General features: G+C 44.1%; 1 protein-coding gene across 2 annotated transcripts; it reads left to right on the forward strand.

Moving 5' to 3' along the window:
- The first annotated feature begins 81 nt into the window (after positions 1–81).
- On the forward strand, positions 82–18,811 carry LOC139553252 (ras and Rab interactor 3-like). 2 transcript variants are annotated; one of them, XM_071365386.1, is made up of 15 exons: positions 82–392; positions 1,569–2,688; positions 2,934–3,048; positions 9,260–9,332; positions 9,421–9,512; positions 9,914–11,124; positions 11,329–11,507; positions 11,720–11,874; positions 12,623–12,819; positions 16,284–16,395; positions 16,642–16,773; positions 16,946–17,109; positions 17,277–17,410; positions 17,621–17,847; positions 17,975–18,811. In XM_071365386.1, the coding sequence occupies exons 2-14, from the start codon at positions 1,696–1,698 to the stop codon at positions 17,838–17,840; spliced, it is 3,777 nt and encodes a 1,258-aa protein (XP_071221487.1). In that variant the 5' UTR covers positions 82–392; positions 1,569–1,695; the 3' UTR covers positions 17,841–17,847; positions 17,975–18,811. The 2 variants fall into 2 exon arrangements, with proteins under 2 accessions (XP_071221487.1, XP_071221486.1); XM_071365385.1 differs by having other exon boundaries at positions 17,621–18,811.
- Positions 18,812–26,834: the final 8,023 nt, after the last annotated feature.

The raw sequence follows: 26,834 nt of genomic DNA on the forward strand, positions 1-26,834 counted from the left end.
CTTCTTGACAGCACTGCAGTTCACAGAGACAGGAAGTAGAGACACACAGAAAGAGGGGAGGGGGAACGGGAGAGAGAGAGAGAGAGAGAGAGAGAGAGAGAGACAGAGAGACAGAGAGAGAAGAATACTTTTCCTGTCACCTAACTTCTTGCAAACTGTGCTGGACTGGAGCATGAGAAATACAGATTTAGGGTAGGAACACATTGTGAAATAGAAAAGATAGAAGAAGGATATTGGCGAAAAGAGAGAAGGACTTGGAGTTCTCAGTCTACCAACATGGATTGTTCCAGTAGAGTTGTGTGTGACTGCGGCAGGGATAGGTTTGGCGTCCAAACAAAATAATTATGAATACAGCTGTTCTCGCTAAGGAAACCGGAGCATTTGCTGACTGGGTATGTACAAACAATCTGTTGTAGAACTAGAAGATCTGCTGGGTCTGTAGAAACAATCTGTTCTTGAAGGCCAAACTAAATGGACAGACGTTTAGTCTATGCAACTCGGGGCTCAAGGCCTCGCCCTCTTTTCTTTTCTAAACCTAAGAGAAGACACTAATTCAGCAACCGTTTTGGTTGTGTACCTCTATTTGAACAATCCTAACTTTGCTAAAGTTTTTGAAAAGCTTGTGTCAAAGATAGCCCGCCCTTGGCCACATGATTGTTTTAAAGCAAACATATGATGTATGAATAGTATTTGATACATGCACAAAGCTTTCTAAGATATGATTAATTTAGGACTGCCTGCCAAGAGGTTGGGGTGGGGGATCCAGATGAAAACGAGAAGAGAGCAGCTTCAGGGGAAAATGTATTTGCTGAGATGTGGGAAAATGTTCCTAACTGGAGAGGAGGATTGCAGACTGGCATGCATGAGTCATGGTTGACATGTTTTTTCATGATCTCTCCACTACCTTTGAGACTACTGAAAACGTTGTTCTTGGATCTCTTTGCATTTTTAACTGTTAGCCACAGATATTTCCCAAGTATTTCAGGCGTAGGTGCGTTATGTACTGCACATGTGACTAATAATCAGCACATGCGGTGGTGTAAAGTACTTGAGGAAAAATACTTTAAAGGACTACTTAAAGTAGTTTCTTTGGGTATCTGTACTTTACTTTTTGTATTTTTGACAACATTTCCTATAGAAATTAATGTACTTTTTACTCCATGCATTTTCCCTGACACCCAAAAGTACTCATTACATTTTGAATGCTTAGCAGGACATGATGGTCCAATTTACACACTTATCAAGAGAACATCCCTGGTCATCCCTACTGCTTCTGATCTGGTGGACTCACTAAACACACATGCTTCGTTTGTAAATTATGTCTGAGTGTGCCCCTGGCTACCCCTGTTTGCTTGATATAAGGAACTTGAAAAATATTTTTTACTTTGACACTTAAGTATATTTTAGCAATTACATTTACTTTCACTCAAGTATGACAATTACATGTAGGTACTTTTTGCACCAATGAGTAGATGATATACACAGCCATTGGTAATATAACCATACTTTACTCATGGCTAAGGGACATTAGTAAGGAAATCTAATCTCTTCCTCACTTCTCTCCATAGGGTGAATGCTGAGCCTCGCTCCCCACCTAGAACCCCCCCTCACCCCTAACTTATCCTCAGGGTCAACAGCACCGTTCCCTCCACCGTTCCCTCCACCTAGACCCCCCTCTCCTCAGGACCACCCCTGATGACTCCCCCGACTCCCCCCTCTAAACCCTCCTCTCCCCCTGTCTCACCCCCACCCCCTGTCTCACCCGCTGACCCCACTCCCTCACCACCATTCCATTTAGACTCCTCTACCCCCCTCCCCCCTAAACCCCTCACTCCCTCCTCACCCTCCTCATCCACACCACCCCTTCTTTCAGCATCTGAACTGCTCCCTCCTCAAATTGACTCGGCCATTGGCTCCACTGACACCACTGATGTCCCTCATGCCACTGTCACAGAGGACTGTACCCCTCCACTCCCCAAACCCCAAGCACCTGATGTCCTAGAGGCATCCACTTCACCCCTCCCCACACCAATATCACCTCAAGTCTCAGTGCCCTCTACACTCCCTTTTCCTAATATCTTGGATGTCTCTCCTCCTCCTCTCCCCTTAGATATGTCCTCTTCAGTCCCAGAGCTCTCTTCTTCAGAGCCAACCGTACCAGCACTTTCCTCTCACCCAGTCCTAAATCCCTCCTCACTTCCTCTCTCCTCTGCCCGTGTACCTCCTATAGCAAAACCCCCTCCCTCCACTCCCCCCATTCATCCTCTTTCAAAACCCTCCTTATCTCCTTTCTCCTCTCCCCCTGTTCCTCCTGTCTCAAAGTTCTCCTCACCCCCCCTTCCTAAACCTTCAGCACCTCGAAAACTCTCCGGTCCATCCCAGCCGAGACCCCCTGTTCCTCACCCTCACTCGATAGCCAAGCCATCCTCCCCTGCTCTCCCCAGACCCCCTCTTCCATCTACCAAGCCCTCGTTTCCCCCTCTCCCCACCCCACTAGTCCCTCTTTCAGCTAAGCCCTCCTCAGCCCCAGCCCCAGCCCCAACCCCAGCCCCAGCCCCAACCCCAGCCACAGCCCCACCACCTAGCATCAGTATCCTGGAGAAGCTGATCAAAACATGTCCTGTGTGGTTGCAGTTAGCCATGGCCCAGGAGAAATCCTCACTTATACTGAAGAAAGAAACTCCTGGGGTGAGTGACAGACAAATTCTCTTTACGCAAACACACAGGCACATGTTGTAACTGTCTGAGCATAACGAGCCTCAAACATTGATTCATTTATTACTCAAACACCCTTTCATAGACTTGCAAACATAGACGTCAAATACATACACACACACAAACACATGAAGGGCCAGACATCGTTTTCTGGCATAAGGAAACATCTCTACAGTGATATTTGTTATGATATTGATAGTGTGACTTTGTGCACCCAGATCTTTTTAGTGCGTAAAAGCCCGGACCAGAAGGCCATGGTTCTGTCAGTACGTGTGTCTAACCAGCAGGGGGAGCTTCAGGTCCAGGACATTCTGGTTAAAGAAGAGAAGTCATGTGAGTATCCTAACTAGAGATGGTCTATGATGTTCTAATGTCCCTTGTAACAACTTTGTCCTAACCCTAAGCCTTCACAGTTTCCCACTGAAAGGGGATGTCTGTTTGTGTCCTGTCCTCAAACCCTAGTGAACAGTCCGTGGTAAATAGATATGGGGACTATCAGTGTTAAAGCCCTTATCCTGCTACCCCATCCATCCACACACACAGAACACATGATGCTAGGCCATCCATCCACACACACAGAACACATGATGCTAGGCCATCAATCCACACATCCATCCACACACACAGAACACATGATGCTAGCCCATCCATCCATCCATCCACACACACAGAACCCAGGATGCTAGCCCATCCATCCATCCATCCATCCACCCATCCACCCATCCATCCATCCACACACACAGAACCCATGATGCTAGCCCATCCATCCATCCATCCATCCACACACAGAACCCAGGATGCTAGCCCATCCATCCATCCATCCATCCATCCATCCATCCATCCATCCACACACACAGAACCCATGATGCTAGCCCATCCATCCATCCATCCATCCACACACACAGAACCCAGGATGCTAGCCCATCCATCCATCCATCCATCCATCCATCCATCCATCCATACACACACACAGAACCCATGATGCTAGCCCATCCATCCACACAGAACACATGATGCTAGCCCATCCATCCATCCACACACACAGAACCCAGGATGCTAGCCCATCCATCCATCCATCCATCCACACACACAGAACCCCTGATGCTAGCCCATCCATCCACACAGAACACATGATGCTAGCCCATCCATCCACACAGAACCCCTGATGCTAGCCCATCCATCCACACAGAACACATGATGCTAGCCCATCCATCCACACAGAACCCAGGATGCTAGCCCACCCATCCATCCATCCATCCATACACACAGAACACATGAATGTAGCCCATCCATCCATCTACACACAGAACCCATGATGCTAGCTCATCCATCCATCCACATACACAGAACCCATGATGCTAGCCCATCCATCCACACACACAGAACACATGATGCTAGCCCATCCATCCATCCACAAACAGAACACATGATGCTAGCCCATCCATCCACACACACAGAACACATGAATGTAGCCCATCCATCCATCTACACACAGAACCCATGATGCTAGCTCATCCATCCATCCACATACACAGAACCCATGATGCTAGCCCATCCATCCACACACACAGAACACATGATGCTAGCCCATCCATCCATTCATCCACACACACAGAACACATGATGCTAGCCCATCCATCCACACACACAGAACCCATGATGCTAGCCCATCCATCCATCCATCCACACACAGAACACATGATGCTAGCCCATCCATCCATCCATCCACACACAGAACACATGATGCTAGCCCATCCATCCATCCACACACATAACCCATGATGCTAGCCCATCCATCCACACACACAGAACCCCTGATGCTAGCCCATCCATCCATCCACACACAGAACACATGATGCTAGCCCATCCATCCATCCACACACATAACCCATGATGCTAGCCCATCCATCCACACACACAGAACACATGATGCTAGCCCATCCATCCATCCACAAACAGAACACATGATGCTAGCCCATCCATCCATCCACACACAGAAAACATGATGCTAGCCCATCCATCCATCCACACACAGAAAACATGATGCTAGCCCATCCATCCACACACACACGGAACCCATGATGCTAGCCCATCCATCCATCCATCCACACACAGAACACATGATGCTAGCCCATCCATCCATCCACACACACAGAACACATGATGCTAGCCCATCCATCCATCCATCCATCCATCCATCCATCCATCCACACACAGAACCCATGATGCTAGCCCATCCATCCACACACACACGGAACCCATGATGCTAGCCCATCCATCCATCCATCCACACACAGAACACATGATGCTAGCCCATCCATCCATCCATCCACACACACAGAACCCATGATGCTAGCCCATCCATCCATCCACACACAGAACCCATGAAGCTAGCCCATCCATCCATCCACACACAGAACACATGATGCTAGCCCATCCATCCATCCATCCACACACACAGAACCCAGGATGCTAGCCCATCCATCCATCCATCCATCCATCCATCCATCCATCCATCCATCCACACACACAGAACCCATGATGCTAGCCCATCCATCCATCCATCCATCCATCCATCCACACACAGAACCCAGGATGCTAGCCCATCCATCCATCCATCATCCATCCATCCATCCATCCATCCACACACACAGAACCCATGATGCTAGCCCATCCATCCATCCATCCACACACACAGAACCCAGGATGCTAGCCCATCCATCCATCCATCCATCCATCCATCCATCCATCCATCCATCCATCCATCCATCCATCCATCCATCCATACACACACACAGAACCCATGATGCTAGCCCATCCAGCCACACACACACAGAACCCCTGATGCTAGCCCATCCATCCACACAGAACACATGATGCTAGCCCATCCATCCATCCACACACACAGAACCCAGGATGCTAGCCCATCCATCCATCCATCCATCCACACACACAGAACCCCTGATGCTAGCCCATCCATCCACACAGAACACATGATGCCAGCCCATCCATCCACACAGAACCCCTGATGCTAGCCCATCCATCCACACAGAACACATGATGCTAGCCCATCCATCCACACAGAACCCAGGATGCTAGCCCACCCATCCATCCATCCATCCATACACACAGAACACATGAATGTAGCCCATCCATCCATCTACACACAGAACCCATGATGCTAGCTCATCCATCCATCCACATACACAGAACCCATGATGCTAGCCCATCCATCCACACACACAGAACACATGATGCTAGCCCATCCATCCATCCACAAACAGAACACATGATGCTAGCCCATCCATCCACACACACAGAACACATGAATGTAGCCCATCCATCCATCTACACACAGAACCCATGATGCTAGCTCATCCATCCATCCACATACACAGAACCCATGATGCTAGCCCATCCATCCACACACACAGAACACATGATGCTAGCCCATCCATCCATCCACAAACAGAACACATGATGCTAGCCCATCCATCCACACACACAGAACCCATGATGCTAGCCCATCCATCCATTCATCCACACACACAGAACACATGATGCTAGCCCATCCATCCACACACACAGAACCCATGATGCTAGCCCATCCATCCATCCACACACAGAACACATGATGCTAGCCCATCCATCCATCCACACACATAACCCATGATGCTAGCCCATCCATCCACACACACAGAACCCCTGATGCTAGCCCATCCATCCATCCACACACAGAACACATGATGCTAGCCCATCCATCCATCCACACACATAACCCATGATGCTAGCCCATCCATCCACACACACAGAACACATGATGCTAGCCCATCCATCCATCCACAAACAGAACACATGATGCTAGCCCATCCATCCATCCACACACAGAAAACATGATGCTAGCCCACCCATCCATCCACACACAGAAAACATGATGCTAGCCCATCCATCCACACACACACGGAACCCATGATGCTAGCCCATCCATCCATCCATCCACACACAGAACACATGATGCTAGCCCATCCATCCATCCACACACACAGAACACATGATGCTAGCCCATCCATCCATCCATCCATCCATCCATCCACACACAGAACCCATGATGCTAGCCCATCCATCCACACACACACGGAACCCATGATGCTAGCCCATCCATCCATCCATCCACACACAGAACACATGATGCTAGCCCATCCATCCATCCATCCACACACACAGAACCCATGATGCTAGCCCATCCATCCATCCACACACAGAACCCATGAAGCTAGCCCATCCATCCATCCACACACAGAACACATGATGCTAGCCCATCCATCCATCCATCCACACACACATAACCCATGATGCTAGCCCATCCATCCATCCACACACAGAACACATGATGCTAGCCCATCCATCCATCCACACACAGAACCCATGATGCTAGCCCATCCATCCATCCATCCATCCATCCATCCATCCATCCATCCATCCATCCATCCACATACACAGAACACATGATGCTAGCCTATCCATCCATCCATCCATCCATCCACACACAGAACACATGATGCTAGCCCATCCATCCATCCACACACAGAACACATGATGCTAGCCCATCCATCCATCCACACACAGAACACATGATGCTAGCCCATCCATCCATCCACACACAGAACACATGATGCTAGCCCATCCATCCATCCACATACACAGAACACATGATGCTAGCCTATCCATCCATCCATCCACACACAGAACACATGATGCTAGCCTATCCATCCATCCATCCATCCATACACAGAACACATGATGCTAGCCCATCCATCCATCCATACACAGAACACATGATGTTAGCCCATCCATCCATCCATCCACACACAGAACACATTATGCTAGCCCATCCATCCATCCATACACAGAACACATGATGCTAGCCCATCCATCCATCCACACACAGAACACATGATGCTAGCCCATCCATCCATCCACACACAGAACACATGATGTTAGCCCATCCATCCACACACACACACACACACACACACACACACACACACAGAACACATGATGTTAGTTCATCCATCCACACACACAAAACACATGATGCTAGCCCATCCATCCATCCACACACAGAACACATGATGCTAGCCCATCCATCCATCCACACACAGAACACATGATGCTAGCCCATCCATCCATCCATCCACACACAGAACACATGATGCTAGCCCATCCATCCACACACACACAGAACACATGATGCTAGCCCATCCATCCATCCACACACAGAACACATGATGCTAGCCCATCCATCCATCCACACACAGAACACATGATGCTAGCCCATCCATCCATCCACACACAGAAAACATGATGCTAGCCCATCCATCCATCCATCCATCCATCCACACAGAACACATGATGCTAGCCCATCCATCCACACACAGAACCCATGATGCTAGCCCATCCATCCATCCATCCACACACAGAAAACATGACGCTAGCCCATCCATCCATCCATCCATCCACACAGAACACATGATGCTAGCCCATCCATCCACACACACAGAACACATTATTACAGCTGCTCTATGTGACATGTGTGACTTCTGTGGTGGAGAGGGGAGGTTGAGGGTATTAACTTCCTGTCCCCTGCTCTTCTAGGCTGTATGTCAACAGTACAGGACTTCCTGACACTCTGAGCTTACCAGACCCCGGCCTCAGTGTAGGGAGGTGTGTGTTTGTGCAGCCTGGTCTCATAGACTAGACAACATAGTAAATATAAATCCAGGCCACCCTACTTTAGTTTTTGCCCTACGTAATCTTCTGTCTTATATAACCATACCAAACATAACTAACCCTAACCCCTAACCATAATCCGTATTACATACCATACAAAACGCAACATACAGTATAATTGGAATGTCCCCGATTTACGTTTACTATGTTACGTCTACCCCTGAGTCCAGGTAGGTGTGTGTGCGTTTGTGTGTGTGTGTGTGTGAGAGAGAGAGAGAGAGATGTCCAGATATGTAAATTATCCAGTATAACAATAGCTGCATGTTCAGAATATATATTTGTCAAGGAGTGCATGAAATGCACTTGGTATGCATGTCCTTGCAGCTACGTCCAGTAAATGTGTTGGCCTAGGATTGGGAAGTGCTTGTAACAAATGTTATCTGTTATCTTTTGCTCATCTCTGTCAACATTCAAAGTTTTCTCCCCTCTATAAATAGCTATTGTCTGTGGCTTGGATGGGTTTAAGTTTCACTTTGCACATTGATAGTTACCATAGTATAGTTATACATGATATGAGAGAGAAAGAAATAGAGAGAGAGAACAAGAAAAAGAGTTGCAGACCCTAAATCATGTGTGCAGGCCCCAATCTATCCCTACTACATATTTAAGGGATCATTGTGATGTAGAGTGTATACACGCATGACTGTAAGTCGCTTTCAGAATTTATACAGTATCAGTATCTAATATCAGTATTGATACAGTGTCAATATTGATACAGTGTTGCGTTATAACACCCTTTCCAACCCCGTAACAGTGATCTACCTGGAAGGGTCTGTCCTGGTCTTTGACACCATCTTCAAACTCATCTCCTTCTACTGTGTCAGCCGGTAAGACAAGACTATCCTTCATATCCTACAGCCTGGCACTCAGAATATTCACTTGTTCTAAATGAATAATGATGAATTTATCTTCCAGGGATATTCTCCCCTTCACTCTGAGGTTGCCTGAGGTCATCGTCCAGGCAACCAAGTATGAAGACATAGAGACGATATCGACGTTAGGCTCAGGTACTTTGAATGTATATTCCTTAGGTGTGTCTATGGGGTAGCAGCACATTATCTCACGGTACGATAAAAAAGTGTAGGAGCCTTTTGGTGAAATGGAGAGGAAGTGTGACAACCGTGTCGATGTGTGAGTGAGCGGATATTCAGACAGTGAAGTGCCCTGTACTGAATATATTAAGGCGAGCGCCCTCCTTTAATAGCCACACAACACAACCCTCCAGATTCAACAAAGACCCGTTTATATTCTCTCTGATGCTTTTTGTTCACTGTAATGATTGATTCTTCATCAGGAAGCAGCATATTTTGAACATAAGAGTGACATGAATGTCTAATGATGGGACTGTCAGTTTGGGGCTCAGCTCTCTAGTGATAGTGTGATGGTAACTCTCAGTTTCTCCTGTCAGATTTCTGGGGCTCTGAGCTGAACAGTTCCTCTGAGGAGCCAGGACAAAGGGGCACACCAGTAGGCCAGGGCCAGGGTCACAGCTCCTCCTGTGAGATCCATCTGTCTGCTGGGACCGGTAACGAGCGGCTGTGGTACGTTAACCCCATCTTCATTGAGGAGTATTGCAGCAGCCTGGAGGCCTCCACTCCCGTCGCTGCTCCCATCCTCAGGAGCCAGAGCCTGAACACCCCAGGCCAAGGGCAGGGGCAAGTACCCCCCAAGTTCAAACGCCCCCCACCCCGACCCCCTAATGTCCCTGAGGGATTGTTACTGTCACAGGGGGCCAAGCATGGGAACAGAGGGACGTCTGATTCCCCCTCCCCACGCTCACCACCCACACTTCGTAGAGTTACAGTCAAGTTAGGGCAGAAAGGGGAAGGAAACAGCAGCAAGGGCAGTGGGGAGGGAGAGAGAGCTGCCTCTCAACTTTGCTCAGAGAGAGAGGTGTCAGTTATAGCCACTGACTCAGTAGCAGCTACTCAGCCTCTACAGCCGCTGTCACCGCACGGAGCAACAGCTAGACATCAGCACCCAGCACCCCGGCCACCCCCACACAGGATACCACTTGTGCCCCTCCGGCGGATGCCCTCAGAGAAGCGTCCTCCACCCCCAGGACAGGAGCCGCCCCAGGAGGGCAGTGTTGGTACAGTGCCTGTTGCTTCACTGGTGTGCATCGACGGCACCACCAACATGGCAGAGGAGAAGAAGGAGTTAAGAGTGGAGCCCTATGCTGGTGAGACAGAGACACTGCAGAGGCAAGGGACATCAGAGACTTCAAACAGCAGTGACGCTGTCAGCGTGGCTGCACCAGCCCCTCTGACGAAGAGGGCCGCACCGCCAGTCCCGCCTCCCAGAAAGAATAAGCCCTCCCAGGCCATGCCCACTACAACTCTCTCCCCAGACATGATAGGTGGAGGACTTCTTTCAATCAATGCATCATTAGACACCCCCCAGACCTCCAGCATCCCCTCGCCAGCCCGGAGGGCCATTTCCATCGCTGAGGGGGAGGTAAGGGAGGCCAGGGGGGCAGATGTGTCCCTGTACGCCCCTGATGGTGGCGCGGCCCTCCCTGCACTGGACCATGACTCTGACTCTACCAGCAGCACAGAGGAGGAGGCTGATACCGTGGCCAGCCAGGCTGGAGGGGCCGTTGGGACCAACAATACCAAAGTATATATATTAATTTTATTGATTTATTCAACCTTTATTTCCCCAGGAAGTCCCATGTAACATTATTATGCAGCTCAGCTGTGTAACTAGCATTATCCTAACTACAAGCTTCATTTGCTGCTGTGGCTTTCTTACTGTATCAGAATTTGCATTACATTTTCCTGTCAAATAAAATACTTATCATTCAAAACCAACAAACCCCAGGTGTCAATGAAAAGGACCCCTACCATTATGCTGGACCGGGCCAAGCAACGCCTCTCCATGGTCCACTTCCCCAGTGTGTTTACCAACTTCATGAGCGCTGACCATAAGCTGCAGAAGAGGATTGTGGAACTGTCCCGGGACGGGAGCTCCTACTTCGGGAACCTGGTGAAGGATTACAGGTAGGGATCAGTTCAAAACAGTTTTTTTTTTTTTTTATCGCTTCGTTGATGGGCTGATTAGGGCCAAACATATTTTAATTCAAAGCAGAATCTGGTTCATTTCAACTCATATCTCTGTCGAGCCATGGAAAATGTCACTTAAATAATAATAAAAATATATATATATATCACTTCAGAAACCCTCAATCGACTAATTAAGGAATCTATCCCAGGGTGTATATCCTGGAGACCATGGGGAAGCACAGCTCCAGCACTGAGCTGCTGCAGGAGATCAGGCAGATGATGACCCAGCTGAAGAGTTACCTCATCCAGAGCACTGAGCTGCAGAACCTACTGGAGCCCAATGTCTACACAGAGGACAAACTAGGTACCTGCTTACTCACATAATTCTCCTCTTTATACTCAACATTCATCTATCAATACCCAGCGTTAAAAACTCCATTCTGTAGATTCCTTACCCGGTCAAAGTTCCACTTTCTCCTTACTTTAATTGTCCCGTTGGACACTGAATAAGGTGGGCATGTTCATTTGAAGTATTTTGGCAAAAGTGTTCCCATTATGTTCCCGTTATTCCGTGTCAAACAGGAAGCAGTTGTCATTAACAGTCTTCTCATTGTGCGCGGTAAATTAGACTTTGCAGTGGCACCTATCAAATAACAACAGGGACAGAAGACATAGTTGTTAGTCAGGGTTGTCACCGTTGACATTTTGATGGCTTAACTGGGTTGTTGGTATACAAGAAGTCCCCTTTGATATACAACTTATTTTGCCTCCAGCGTGAAATGCTGAATGCCAGGTTTTCTTACACAGTGTACATACAGAATACAATATATATTAAAGGGAGGATAATATTCATACTGAATTAATAACCATTTGAAAAGATTTTTCCCATAAAGAACTACAGTATAACTGCAGGCAAAATGACAATAGTTGGCAAAAACACTTTAATTAATCGGCTTCCGTATTTGCATAGAGAGTATAATAACCAGCAGCATTGAGTAGCCACATTCTAGTTTCCTCCGTTACTCTTTGCACTGCACAGAATACTAACTGTAGCCACAACATGCTCTCTCCCCAATGATTTCTAACCAGTGTTTTTTTTTGTTCCTCTCCAGAGGTGATTATGGAGGCTGCGCTGTGTAAGGCTGTGCTGAAGCCTCTGCGGGAGGCTGTCTACTCCGGCCTGAAGAACATCCACTCCAGGGGGGGCTGTCTGAAGAGACTGAGGGAGAACCAGAGTGTGGTCCTGGGCACCACCACCACAGATCTGGGGGTCACCACCAGCGTTCCAGAGATCCCCGTCATGGAGAAGGTAGACAGGGCTGCATCTGAAATTGCACATGATTCTCTATGCAGTGCCTTGCTTTGACCCCTTGATCACATTCTATGGCTCCTGACTTTTTGTCTTGTGTGTTTTTGTCTGATGTGAATTTCCCTTTGGGGGTTTAGAAAGTACATATCTATACTGGGCATCATAAGTATTCACCGCCCTTGGATTTCTTGACATTTTATTGTGTTACAAAGTGGGATTAAAATGTATTTAATTGTGATCTATACGAAATACTCTGTAAAGTCAAAGTGGAAGATGAATTAAAACTAAAACACGAATATAACTTGATTAGATACGTATTCACCCCTGAGTCAATACATGTTAGAATCACCTTTGACAGTGATTACAGCCGTACGTCTTCTTGGGTGAGTCTCTAAGAGCTTTGCACACCTGGATTGTGCAAAATTTGCCCATTATTCTTAAACAAAAAAATTCTAGCTCTGTCAAGGTGTTGGGGATCATGGCTAAAATGTTAATAGTTCTCTTAATTTCAGTATATGTGACAAGTATAGTGTAGAGAGTCATTGTACCATCTAAACCGCTGAAGCTGGTGTACAAAAAAATGCAAAAACGAAACTTTAGAAAGGGAAGCATAAAAATAGCGCACATAGAACAGATCTACACCTTCTTAGACTTGCTTTCAATCAGAATGACATATCTATATCACACATTTCTATGTGAATTTGGTCAGGTAGCTCAAAAAGTTACATATTGCAGCTAAAAATCTATTTCAATCCCACTTTGTAACATAACAAAATGTGCAAAAATCCAAGGGGGTGAATACTATCTATCTATCTATCTATCTATCTATCTATCTATCTATCTATCTATCTATCTATCTATCTATCTATCTATCTATCTATCTATCTATCTATCTATCTATCTATCTATCTTATCTATCTATCTTATCTATCTTATCTATCTTATCTATCTATCTTATCTTATCTATCTTATCTATCTTATCTATCTTATCTATCTTATCTAATTCAATTCAAGGGGCTTTATTGGCATGGGAAACATGTGTTAACATTGCCAAAGCAAGTGAGGTAGATAATATACAAAAGTGAAATAAACAATACAAATTAACAGTAAACATTACACATACAGAAGTTTCAAAACAATAAAGACATTACAAATGTCATATTATATATATACAGTGTTGTAACAATGTACAAATGATTAAAGCACACAAGTTAAAATAAATAAACATAAATATGGGTTGTATTTACAATGGTGTTTGTTCTTCACTGGTTGCCCTTTTCTTGTGGCAACAGGTCACAAATCTTGCTGCTGTGATGGCACACTGTGGAATTTCACCCAGTAGATATGGGAGTTTATCAAAATTGGATTTGTTTTCGAATTCTTTGTGGATCCGTGTAATCTGAGGGAAATATGTGTCTCTAATATGGTCATACATTGGGCAGGAGGTTAGGAAGTGCAGCTCAGTTTCCACCTCATTTTGTGGGCAGTGGGCACATAGCCTGTCTTCTCTTGAGAGCCATGTCTGCCTACGGCGGCCTTTCTCAATAGCAAGGCTATGCTCACTGAGTCTGTACATAGTCAAAGCTTTCCTTAAGTTTGGGTCAGTCACAGTGGTCAGGTATTCTGCCACTGTGTACTCTCTGTTTAGGGCCAAATAGCATTCTAGTTTGCTCTGTTTTTTTGTTAATTCTTTCCAATGTGTCAAGTAATTATCTTTTTGTTTTCTCATGATTTGGTTGGGTCTAATTGTGCTGTTGTCCTGGGGCTCTGTGGGGTGTGTTTGTGTTTGTGAACAGAGCCCTAGGACCAGCTTGCTTAGGGGACTCTTCTCCAGGTTCATCTCTCTGTAGGTGATGGCTTTGTTATGGAAGGTTTGGGAATCGCTTCCTTTTAGGTGGTTGTAGAATTTAACGGCTCTTTTCTGGATTTTGATAATTAGTGGGTATCGGCCTAATTCTGCTCTGCATGCATTATTTGGTGTTCTACGTTGTACACGGAGGATATTTTTGCAGAATTCTGCATGCAGAGTCTCAATTTGGTGTTTGTCCCATTTTGTGAAATCTTGGTTGGTGAGCGGACCCCAGACCTCACAACCATAAAGGGCAATAGGCTCTATGACTGATTCAAGTATTTTTAGCCAGATCCTAATTGGTATGTTGAAATTTATGTTCCTTTTGATGGCATAGAATGCCCTTCTTGCCTTGTCTCTCAGATTGTTCACAGCTTTGTGGAAGTTACCTGTGGTGCTAATGTTTAGGCCGAGGTATGGTATAGTTTTTTGTGTGCTCTAGGGCTACGGTGTCTAGATGGAATTTGTGGTCCTGGCGACTGGAAATTTTTTGGAACACCATTATTTTGGTCTTACTGAGATTTACTGTCAGGGCCCAGGTCTGACAGAATCTGTGCAGAAGATCTAGGTGCTGCTGTAGGCCCTCCTTGGTTGGTGACAGAAGCACCAGATCATCAGCAAACAGTAGACATTTGACTTTGGATTCTAGTAGGGTGAGGCCAGGTGCTGCAGACTGTTCTAATGCCCTCGCCAATTCGTTGATATATATGTTGAAGAGGATGGGGCTTAAGCTGCATCCCTGTCTCACCCCACGACCCTGTGTGAAGAAATGTGTGTGTTTTTTGTCAATTTTAACCGCACACTTGTTGTTTGTGTACATGGATTTTATGATGTCGTATGTTTTCCCCCAACACCACTTTCCATCAATTTGTATAGCAGACCCTCATGCCAAATTGAGTCGAAGGCTTTTTTGAAGTCAACAAAGCATGAGAAGACTTTGCCTTTGTTTTGGTTTGTTTGGTTGTCAATTAGGGTGTGAAGGGTGAATACATGGTCTGTTGTACGGTAATTTGGGTCTGTCTGTCTGTCTGTCTGTCTGTCTGTCTCTGTCTGTCTGTCTGTCTCTGTCTGTCTGTCTGTCTGTCTGTCTGTCTGTCTGTCTGTCTGTCTGTCTGTCTGTCTGTCTGTCTGTCTCTGTCTGTCTGTCTGTCTGTCTGTCTGTCTGTCTGTCTGTCTGTCTGTCTCTGTCTGTCTCTGTCTGTCTCTGTCTGTCTGTCTGTCTCTGTCTGTCTCTGTCTGTCTGTCTGTCTGTCTGTCTGTCTGTCTGTCTGTCTGTCTGTCTGTCTGTCTGTCTGTCTGTCTGTCTGTCTGTCTGTCTGTCTGTCTGTCTGTCTGTCTGTCTGTCTGTCTGTCATGGCTTTGTTATGGAAGGTTTGGGAATCGCTTCCTTTTAGGTGGTTGTAGAATTTAACGGCTCTTTTCTGGATTTTGATAATTAGTGGGTATCGGCCTAATTCTGCTCTGCATGCATTATTTGGTGTTCTACGTTGTACACGGAGGATGTTTTTGCAGAATTCTGCATGCAGAGTCTCAATTTGGTGTTTGTCCCATTTTGTGAAGTCTTGGTTGGTGAGCGGACCCCAGACCTATCTCTATCTATATCTATCTATCTTAGATCCAGCTGAAGCTGATGACCCTCCACCTTGAGTACTCCCCTCAGAAGAAGATTGATCTGCTCCTCAAGACCTGCAAGATCATCTATGAGTCCATGTCTATAGGCTGCCCAGGTGAGGCACTGTCTTTGTTGCCGGGTAGATTTTGGTGGTTAAATTACAATGATCTTTGTCATGTTCGCTAGTGTAACAGTAGTCTCACAATGCCAAACGAACGTCAGGAAGCATGGAAATCGAGGCTAGTATAAGAGTCCAGATTGAAGTTGATGATGAGTGATCATTACTGCCTGACGACACCAACGTCTACAAATACCTGACTGTCGTGTGAACTGATTGGGATGGCGGTTGACTTGCCAACAGGAAAAGCCTATGGATTGGATGACTTCCTGCCGGTGCTGATGTACGTCCTGGCCAGGAGCAACATGGCCTTCCTGCTACTGGATGTGGAGTACATGATGGAGCTGATGGACCCTGCACTGCAGTTAGGAGAAGGTAGGGAGAAACTAAATGCCATGCACACGCACACATAGGTGCAGACAAGATCCCATACACACACAGACCACGCGCATGCACACATGCGGACACACACATACTGCTGTACCCAAACACACAGATAGTACCACTGTTAATGGCGACTATATTTTGTGTGTGTGTGTGTCACCAGGCTCCTACTACCTGACGACCACGTATGGAGCCTTGGAGCACATAAAGAACTATGACACGCAGGCGGTGACACAGCAGCTCAGTCTGGAGATCCAGGACTCTATCCACCGCTGGGAGAAGAGACGCACCCTGAACAAGGCCCAGGTGTCATGCTCATCTGTACAGGTCAGTTTGGACCACCATATGAATACAATACAATATGTCACTGCAGTATTGGGATATTGGATAATTCTGACTATATAACTATTCTTTGAAATTGTAATTGTCACTACGAAAACATTTTTCCTATGTTATCTGATGTCCTCCCGCTTTTTGCTCTGGTCCCATTCCAGGACTTCATCAATGTGTCGTTCCTGGAGGCGGGGTCTAACACTAAGACCCTGGGGGTTCTCCCCACCACCACGGCCCAGGACCTGTGTGCCCAGTGTGCTGGCAAGTTCGAGGTGTTGGAGCCAGAGTTCTACAGGTACAATCTCCTGCCGTTGTGCCCTTGAGCAAGGCATTTAACCCCTAAAAACAGCTCCATCTCCATCCAGGCATGCTGCTCTGTGGCTGACACTGTGCCTGTCAATACTGTATGTGTATGCTTTTGGGATGTAGGCAAAAGACACATTTCCCTTTCTTACAAAATGGACAATAAAGTATCGATTCTATTTTATTCTATTCTATTCCACAGCCTGAGTGTGCTAGTTGAGGGCCACTACCAGCTCCTGGCCCCAGAGGAGTTCCCCCTCACCATCAAGTCTAGTTTCCACCACAGTGAGCCCCGCAAGGAGTACCACTTTGTCTACCGGCCTGGAAGGACAGAGTCGGAAGGGCAGGAGGCAGAGAGTGAGGAGCCAGCACCCACAGCGGAGACAGAGCCTGACGAGGAGAAGAGTCTGATCGAGATATGATATTAAGGTGTGTGGTGCGTGCATGCATGGCCTAGACGAAGCTCAAATGATTGAGGAGCTGCTCAAGGGAATGCAATGGCATCCTCCTCAACCATAACAGACATTTTAAACGAGACGTGGATTTTTTTCTTTAGTGGCGCAAAATGGACTGAACTCCAAGATGGACAGGATAGTTCTGCCAAAACATACAATCTTCAATACAATACAATCTTCAGGTTTGAGAACATGTGGAGCCTTTGTGAAAGAAGAGAACCATCACCTCACCTCGGACCTCAGGTCTAAATTTCACTCAAGTTTACTTTGGCTTCTGTATGACTTCTACGCTGACTCATCTTGCTCAGTGAGTCTCTGCAAGGTTGACCAAAGCTGCAGCGATAAAGGGATATTGTCCTCCTCTAGTTTGAAAGGGTACAATGGCATGGATAATTAAAAGATAAAGGATCAGGACAAGGAGACTCGGTTTGCATCCCAAATGGCACCCTATTCCCTACATAGTGCACTATTTTTGACCGGGGGACCATTAGGGCACTATGTATGGAATAGGGTCTAATTTGGGCCGACCATGTATCCTGTCTGGTCGGTGTTCATTTTCATATTTAACAGACTTTACGCTTCTTCAATAGTTCAGACAGACAATGAGCTGTTCAATGGATTTGCTAATTGAATTTTGCATGACAATATCCTTGCAAATATTATCTGAGTGGGTTTATATGCTCAAGACAGACTGCTACTCTCTGTATATCCATATTTGCTCTGCTGGATTTGTATACTCTTGCAGCCGTGCTGTGGATCGGTTTCGTCAATGTCCTGAAAGAACCGTTGATGTCTCATTCTAGAAGGTATCTGTTACAATACCATCCATTAAGGTCAAACGCAATTCCCTTAAGTCTACCAGGCGCTCATGGTTTACATTGGTTAATGGTGCTAAGCCATATTATACTGTAATGAATTAAACTGTCACCATGACTTTATATAACGTGTGTTGTGTCTTTTATTGTTTTCCACATTTGATAAGTGAATTGTGTCGTTTTTCATAGGCAAACTGTTTTATGTGGACGTATCAGGAGAAGAAATGCTGGATATACATTTTTTGATCCTTTCAGAAATTCCATTGTGGTATCAATAGAATGGATACACACTGAATAACAAAATCCCTAATTTACCCGTGTAGAATTCTGTGGAAAATTATGTTATATTGAGTTGCTTTCCAAAAAATCGTAATGAAGTGAAATATTGTCTTACAAAAGGAGACAGGACAAGGATATATCAGGTTATTTGTGTTGGTGAGTGTATGTGTGGGTTCTTTCCGTCTGTGACGTTTTGGGGGTACAAAGAAATGAGGGGGTGTGTTGTCTGTATGTCAGATGGAGAGCGGGAGAGATAAAGAGGGGGAGAGATGGAGAGATGAGGAGAGAGGGAGATGGAGAGTACGCTCGATGACGTCTAAGAGGTTATCAGTTTGCACACGTAACAGAGTCCTTAATTGAAACAATAACAAAGCGTCACCCCGCCTCTGTTTTGCTAACAAGCTGAGGGATGGCACTGGAGAAATGTAACCACTCTCAAATTCATAGACAGAGCTATGGATGCAAGGACTGACCATCCATGATGTCATAAGTATAGTTGTAACCATGTTTTGAGGCTACACAGTGTTTGTTTACATGTACAGTGTTTATAACCAAATGGAGTAAAACAAGCTCCTATTTAGGGTTCGGATGGGGTTTGACAACCGATTTGAGCTCATGAAGCATTTATACGTTAATTTCTTCAAGAATCAATGGGTATTATATCATTGATTTAAAGTCCAAAAAATGGATATAGCAACTAAGGATTTTAGCTTTAAGAACTTACCGAAAGCGCACTCCACAGCTAGCTCGAAATGTCGCCAATGGAACTATCAAATTAAAACTTTTTTTTTACAGCTTAATTGGTTGGTAGGAGGAGAGGCGGGGACAGTGGAGGAAGCTGCACTGTTAGCAGCACACCGACGTCATTTCCACCGGTTGAATCCCTATTTGCATAAAGTGTACAAGGTGATGATGCAATATGTTAGTTCTTTGTTTGGATCCTCCATGCGATGCAGCGCAGAGATTTAGAGACGACATGGTTTCAGAATCATTGTATTACGCAATGCCACCCTGTAATCTTCTCGAAGTGTCTTTTTGTTGTTCTCCATTTGGAAATGTTTATTTGAATTTGATCGGATGAAGCGAACAACAGTGAGGAAGGAGACAGCACGGAGAAGCTCACAGCGAATAGAATCATGGGTGATTAAAAAGAGGAGGAAAAAGAGCGACAAATAAGAAAGAGGTCGAGGTTAAGGCTATGTGAGCGTCATAAGAGTGTGTGTTGAAACGAGGTGATCTCACTTACTTATCCTTCTTCTTTCCCCCTTTCCTCTTCTCTCTTTTTCAGGACTACATTTTTTCCTGCCAGGCCCTTAGTTACTTCTGTAACAATGACACTATCTTAGCCCTGCTCTGCTCGACACGACATTGTAAGGACGTTTTAGAATAGTGTGACCCCAGCGTGTCTTTGTAAGGCGGCCTCTCGTTTACTACCTACCCCTCATCACGTTGCTTCTCTTGGCTTCCCTCGCTCCCCCTACATCTCGCAATCTTCCACATTCCACATCTCTTTCTGTCATGATCTCCCCCTTGCTCGCACACACTTTTTCAGTTCTGCCCACACATTTTCTATAGGATTGAGCTCAGGGATTTATGATGGCCACTCCAATACCTTGACTTTGTTGTCCTTCCTAGAAGTATGCTTGGGGTCATTGTCCATTTGGAAGACCCATTTGCGACCAAGCTTTAACTTCCTGAATGATGTCTTGAGATGTTACTTCAATATATCCACATCATTCCTCATGATGCCATCTATTTTGTGACGTGCACCAGTCCCTCCTGCAGCAGCGCACCCCCACAACATGATGCTGCCACTCCCATGCTTCACGGTTGGGATGGTGTTCTTCGGCTTGCAAGCCTCCCCCTTTTTCCTCCAAACATAACGATGGTCATTATGGCCAAACAGACATTTCTCCAAAAAGTACAATCTTTGTCCCTATGTGTATTTGCAAACCGTAGTCTGGCTTTTTTATGGCGGTTTTGGAGCAGTGGCTTCTTACTTGCTGAGCGGCCTTTCAGGTTATGTCGATATAGGACTCGTTTTACTGTGGATATAGATACTTTTGTACCTGTTTCCTCCAGCATCTTCACAAGGTTCTTTCCTGTTCTGGGATTGATTTGCACTTTTCGCACCAAAGTACGTTCATCTCTAAGAGACAGAACGCGTTTCCTTCCTGAGCGGTATGACGGCTGCGTGATCCCATGGTGTTTATACTTGCGTACTATTGTTTGTACAGATGAACGTGGTACCTTCAGGCGTTTGACAATTGCTCCCAAGGATGAACCAGACTTGTGGAGGTCTACAATTTTTTTTCTGATGTCTTGGCTGATTTCTATTGATTTTCTCATTATGTCAAGCAAAGAGGCACTGAGTTTGAAGGTCGGCCTTGAAATACATCCACAGGTACACCTCCAATTAACTCAAATTATGTTAATTAGCATACCAGAAGCTTCTAAAGCCATGACATTTTCTGGAATTTTCCAAGCTGTTTAAAAGCACAGCCAACTTAGTGTATGTACGCAGCAGCGCCTCTTCAACCTCAGGAGGCTGAAGAAATTCGGCTTGTCACCAAAAGCACTCACAAACTTCTACAGATGCACAATCGAGAGCATCCTGTCGGGCTGTATCACCGCCTGGTACGGCAACTGCTCCGCCCACAACCGTAAGGCTCTCCAGAGGGTAGTGAGGTCTGCAGAACGCATCACCAGGGGCAAACTACCTGCCCTCCAGGACACCTACACCACCCGATGTCACAGGAAGGCCATAAAGATCATCAAGGACAACAACCACCCAAGCCACTGCCTGTTCACCCCGCTATCATCCAGAAGGCGAGGTCAGTACAGGTGCATCAAAGCAGGGACCGAGAGACTGAAAAACAGCTTCTATCTCAAGGCCATCAGACTGTTAAACAGCCACCACTAACATTTAGCGGCCGCTGCCAACATACTGACTCAACTCCAGCCACTTTAAAAATGGGAATTGATGGAAATTATGTAAAAATGTACCACTAGCCACTTTAAACAATGCCACTTAATACAATGTTTACATACCCTACATTACCCATCTCATATGTATATACTGTACTCTATATCATCTACTGCATCTTGCCATCTTTATGTAATACATGTACCACTAGCCACTTTAAACTATGCCACTTTATGTTTACATACCCTACAGTACTCATCTCATATGTATATACCGTACTCTATACCATCTACTGCATCTGCCATGCCGTTCTGTACCACCACTCATTCATATATCTTTATGTACATATTCTTTATCCCTTTACACTTGTGTGTGTGTGTAAGGTAGTAGTTGTGGAATTGTTAGGTTAGATTACTGTTGGTTATTACTGCATTGTCGGAACTAGAAGCACAAGCATTTCGCTACACTCGCATTAACATCTGCTAACCATGTGTATGTGACTAATAAAATTTGATTTGATTTGATTTGATTTGATGTAAACTTCTGACCCACTGGAATTGTGATACAGTGAATTATAAGTGAAATAATCTGTCTGTAAACAATTTTTGGGAAAATTACTTGTGTCATGCACAAAGTAGATGTCCCAACCGACTTGCCAAAACGATAGTTTGTTAACAAGAAATTTGTGGAGTGGTTGAAAAACGAGTTTTAATGACTCCAACCTAACTGTATGTAAACTTCCGACTTTAACTGTAAATATACAAAAAAAATAATAATAATATACTTCAAACACGAGATGTATTTTTCGAGTATATGTTATGTATACTGTAAATATAATATCATTACACTTCAACACACTTTTTAAAAGTTAAAAGTGTACTTTATATTAATAGTTTTTTCAGTCTTTTAGAATACTATACTTGTCTAGTTAAATAAAGGTTAAATAAAACAAAATAAAATACTATATGTTCACTATCATTAAACTTAAACACACTCATTAAAACTGTTCTTCAACTTCAAATCGCTTTATTTGTAATTTAGTATTCATTCAAAATACACTTGGAGTTGGACGAAGCATTGTTTTTTTTTAATGAAACTCTGCTTTGCAGTGATCATGTAAACTATAAGTATACAGTGCCTTGCAAAAGTATTCATATCCCTTGCATTTCTTCAAATTTTATTGTGTTAAAAAGTGGGAATAAATTGATTTAATTGTCATTCGTTGTCAACAATGAACACCAAATACTCTGTAATGTCAAAGTGCAGAGCCCCACCTGTTTTCAGCCCCACATTTTTACCAAAGAATTTCCCAAAATATTTATAGAATTTTTTTTTGGGGGGGGCTTGCCTGTTTTGCATGTTATTTTGGCATTAATACGTGTCACATCAGTTTGCAAACAATGTAAAAAAAGATATATCATTGAGTTAATAAAGCCGCATATAAACATGGTCTCTTTTTTGTTTCTTGCACCTGTATATTCACTAAATCTCTGAGACTTTAACCATTTGCCTCAAGTGTCTGCATCTGGGTTTCATCCTGAGTCATGATAGGAATGTTACCATGAGGCCATTGGTGATTGTGCAACAGTTACAGAGTTCAGTGGCTGTGATGGGAGAAAACTGAGGATGGATCAACAACATTGTAGTGACTCCACAATAATGATTTAAATGACAGAGGGAAAGTAATAATACAAATATACACAATCAACATTTTCCAAAATATACATATTGTATGCAACATCGGCAAATACTGGGGAGTTTTTCCGGATAAAAAGAAACGGGATGGAGTTAACATTAAGCACAGGCAAAATCCTTGAGGATAAACAGTTTGTCTGCTTTACAACAGACGCTGGGGGAGGAATTCACCTTTTAGCAGGACATTTTAACCTACAACACAAGACCAAATCTACACTGGAGCTGCTTACCAAGAAGACAGCGAATGTGGCCAAGTTACAGTTTTGACTTAAATCTGCTTGAAAATCTAAGGCAAGATTTGAACATTTCTGTGTAGTCATGAGCACCAACATCTTGACAGAGCTTGAAGACTTATGAAAAAAAAGAATGGGTAAATATTGCACAATCCAGGTGTGTGAAGCTCTTAGAGACTTACCCAAGAAGACTCACTGCCGTAATCACTGACAACAGTGTTTCTAGCATGTATTGACTCAGGGAACGACTATATTTTAGTTATTTCATTTCTATCAATCTTAAAAATTAAAAAATTAAAATCTTCCACTTTGACATGATTTTGTGTAGATTGTTGACAAAAAAATGACAATTAAATCAATTTTAATCCCAATTCGTAACAAACAAAATGAATAAATCCAAGAGGTATGATTACTAAAGTATACTTTCAAAAAAGTATATTTAACTTAAATGTTCACAAAATATATTTTAAGTATACTTTCATGCATGTGCACAAACATGTGCATATTCCCAGCATCCTTTTCTGCAGTATTCAAATGTTTTGATGGTCATTTTCAAATGGAATAATGTTGTACTTTTAATTACACATTGCACATTATACATTACCGTAATGTGAACACCTAAAGTGTTAAATGCAAATTGTGCACAGTTCTCAATGTTACTTGTAAATTGCTGCTCCAGCCACAACTGCTTTGTAAAGAACATGTTAACATTGGCTGAGAAGATGTCTTGGTCAATCAAGGTAACCTTTACATGGCTAATTAAAATAACTAATGTGGTCCATGAGTAAAAGTATACTTGAAAAACATTATAAATAAGTACACTTTTTTGTAAAGAAAATACAGGAATTCTAATTCAAATACCATTTTAGTATTTTTCTGTCACGATCGTCATAATTTATTTTATTTTTATTTTATTTCACCTTTATTTAACCAGGTAGGCAAATTGAGAACACGTTCTCATTTACAATTGCGACCTGGCCAAGATAAAGCAAAGCAGTTCGACACATACAACAACACATAGTTACACATGGAGTAAAACAAACATACAGTCAATAATACAGTGAAAAATAAGTCTATATACAATGTGAGCAAGTGAGGTGAGATAAGGGAGGTGAAGGCAAACAAAATATATAAAAAATATATATAAATAAATAAAAAATATATAAAAGGCCATGGTGGCGAAGTAAATACAATATAGCAAGTAAAAAAAACACTGGAATGGTTGGTTTGCAGTGGAAGAAAGTGTAAAGTAGAGATAGAAATAATGGGGTGCAAAGGAGCAAAATAAATAAATAAAAACAGTAGGTAAAGAGGTAGTTGTTTGGGCTAAATTATAGATGGGCTATGTACAGGTGCAGTAATCTATGAGCTGCTCTGACAGCTGGTGCTTAAAGCTAGTGAGGGAGATAAGTGTTTCCAGTTTCAGAGATTTTTGTAGTTCGTTCCAGTCATTGGCAGCAGAGAACTGGAAGGAGAGGCAGCCAAAGGAAGAATTGGTTTTGGGGGTGAACAGAGAGATATACCTGCTGGAGCGCGTGCTACATGTAGGTGCTGCTATGGTGACCAGCGAGCTGAGATAAGAGGGGACTTTACCTAGCAGGGTCTTGTAGATGATAAAGGAATGGACCAAGGCGCAGCGTGCGTAGAGTTCCACATATTTTAATAAAACAAACAAGCACAACCGAAACTTGACATACTGGGCTGCTCACAGGCAGCTACACAAACACAAGATCCCACAAACACAATGGGGAAAAATGGCTACCTAAATATGATCCCCAATCAGAGACAACGATAAACAGCTGCCTCTGATTGGGAACCATACTAGGCCAACATAGAAATATTAAACACTTAGATAACCCACCCTAATCATTGTCATTGTCAATTTCTAATTTATGACAACCATACATCAAATGTACTTAAGGTGTATTCAAAGTCTATTTGTTTTGCTCTTTATCTAATATACTAAGAATATACTTAGGTACAACAAAAGTGTCCCAATATAGATCATTTTAAATATATTTAATATACTTAAATGCTAATAAAATACAAATAAAATTTACATTAAATTTAGATAATTTGTAATACACTTAATATATGTTAATTAAGTAGGATTTAAGCAAATGAAAAAAAAGTTCCCCGCTTGTGCATCTCCATCTCTCTCCCTCTGTGTTTTTATTTTCCCATCTCTCCTACTTCCCCTCTTGGTCTTTCTTTCCACCTCTCCTTCCTTCCGCTCTATCTGTCCATAATGAGCGTCAGGTAAGGAGGTATAAGGGCCTGTACTTCTGACAAACAGCTCCTTCCATGCTGGCCATTATTTTTAAATGACTACCTAATGAAGTTCCACCTGGGTAACGAGACCAGGTGTATGAAAATGCATTTTGATCCTCTCACAAAGATCAATCAGACCGGTTCTGCTTCTATGACTAAGGTGTTCATTGATGTTGAAATATAGGTATGGGTATAAGTGTAGGTGTTGAAACGGTACATTTTGCATGAGGCTTTTTTTGGACATATTTATTTATTTGATTGGCCAATAGATAGCTAAAGAAGCCATGTACAAAGTGAAGTGTAAATGGTACGTCATAGTTGTCACATACAGAAGACCGCATTTTTTGTCTGCATGTTTTCTGTTGTGTATGTGTTTGTTTGCTGAGAGTGATCTGTCGTATTTGACATGTGTCTAAAAGGGACTCTTCAATTTTAACGAGACCAACGCATTGCTTCTGCCTGCTTCCCCGTATTCCAAGGTGTGCGTAGGCAGTAGACAGAATTAATGCTACAAACACCACTCTTATGTATATCTGTATTCTGGGTTCCCTTTGAGTCAAGCCCTTAGCCCCTATGTTGTCCACCTGATATTCCACCACGGGGAATGAGGACTTCCGGGGTTATGGACTCAACATGTGTGCTGCTGTTAGATTAAAACACTTTTTAGATTTCCCAAGACATCATTATGTTCTGTAGGGTACAAGCTAGGCTTCCTCTCTCTATCTCTCTCTCTCTCTCTCTC

Source organism: Salvelinus alpinus, chromosome 25 (genome assembly GCF_045679555.1).
Source record: "Salvelinus alpinus chromosome 25, SLU_Salpinus.1, whole genome shotgun sequence".
In the NCBI taxonomy this organism is placed as follows: domain Eukaryota; kingdom Metazoa; phylum Chordata; class Actinopteri; order Salmoniformes; family Salmonidae; genus Salvelinus; species Salvelinus alpinus.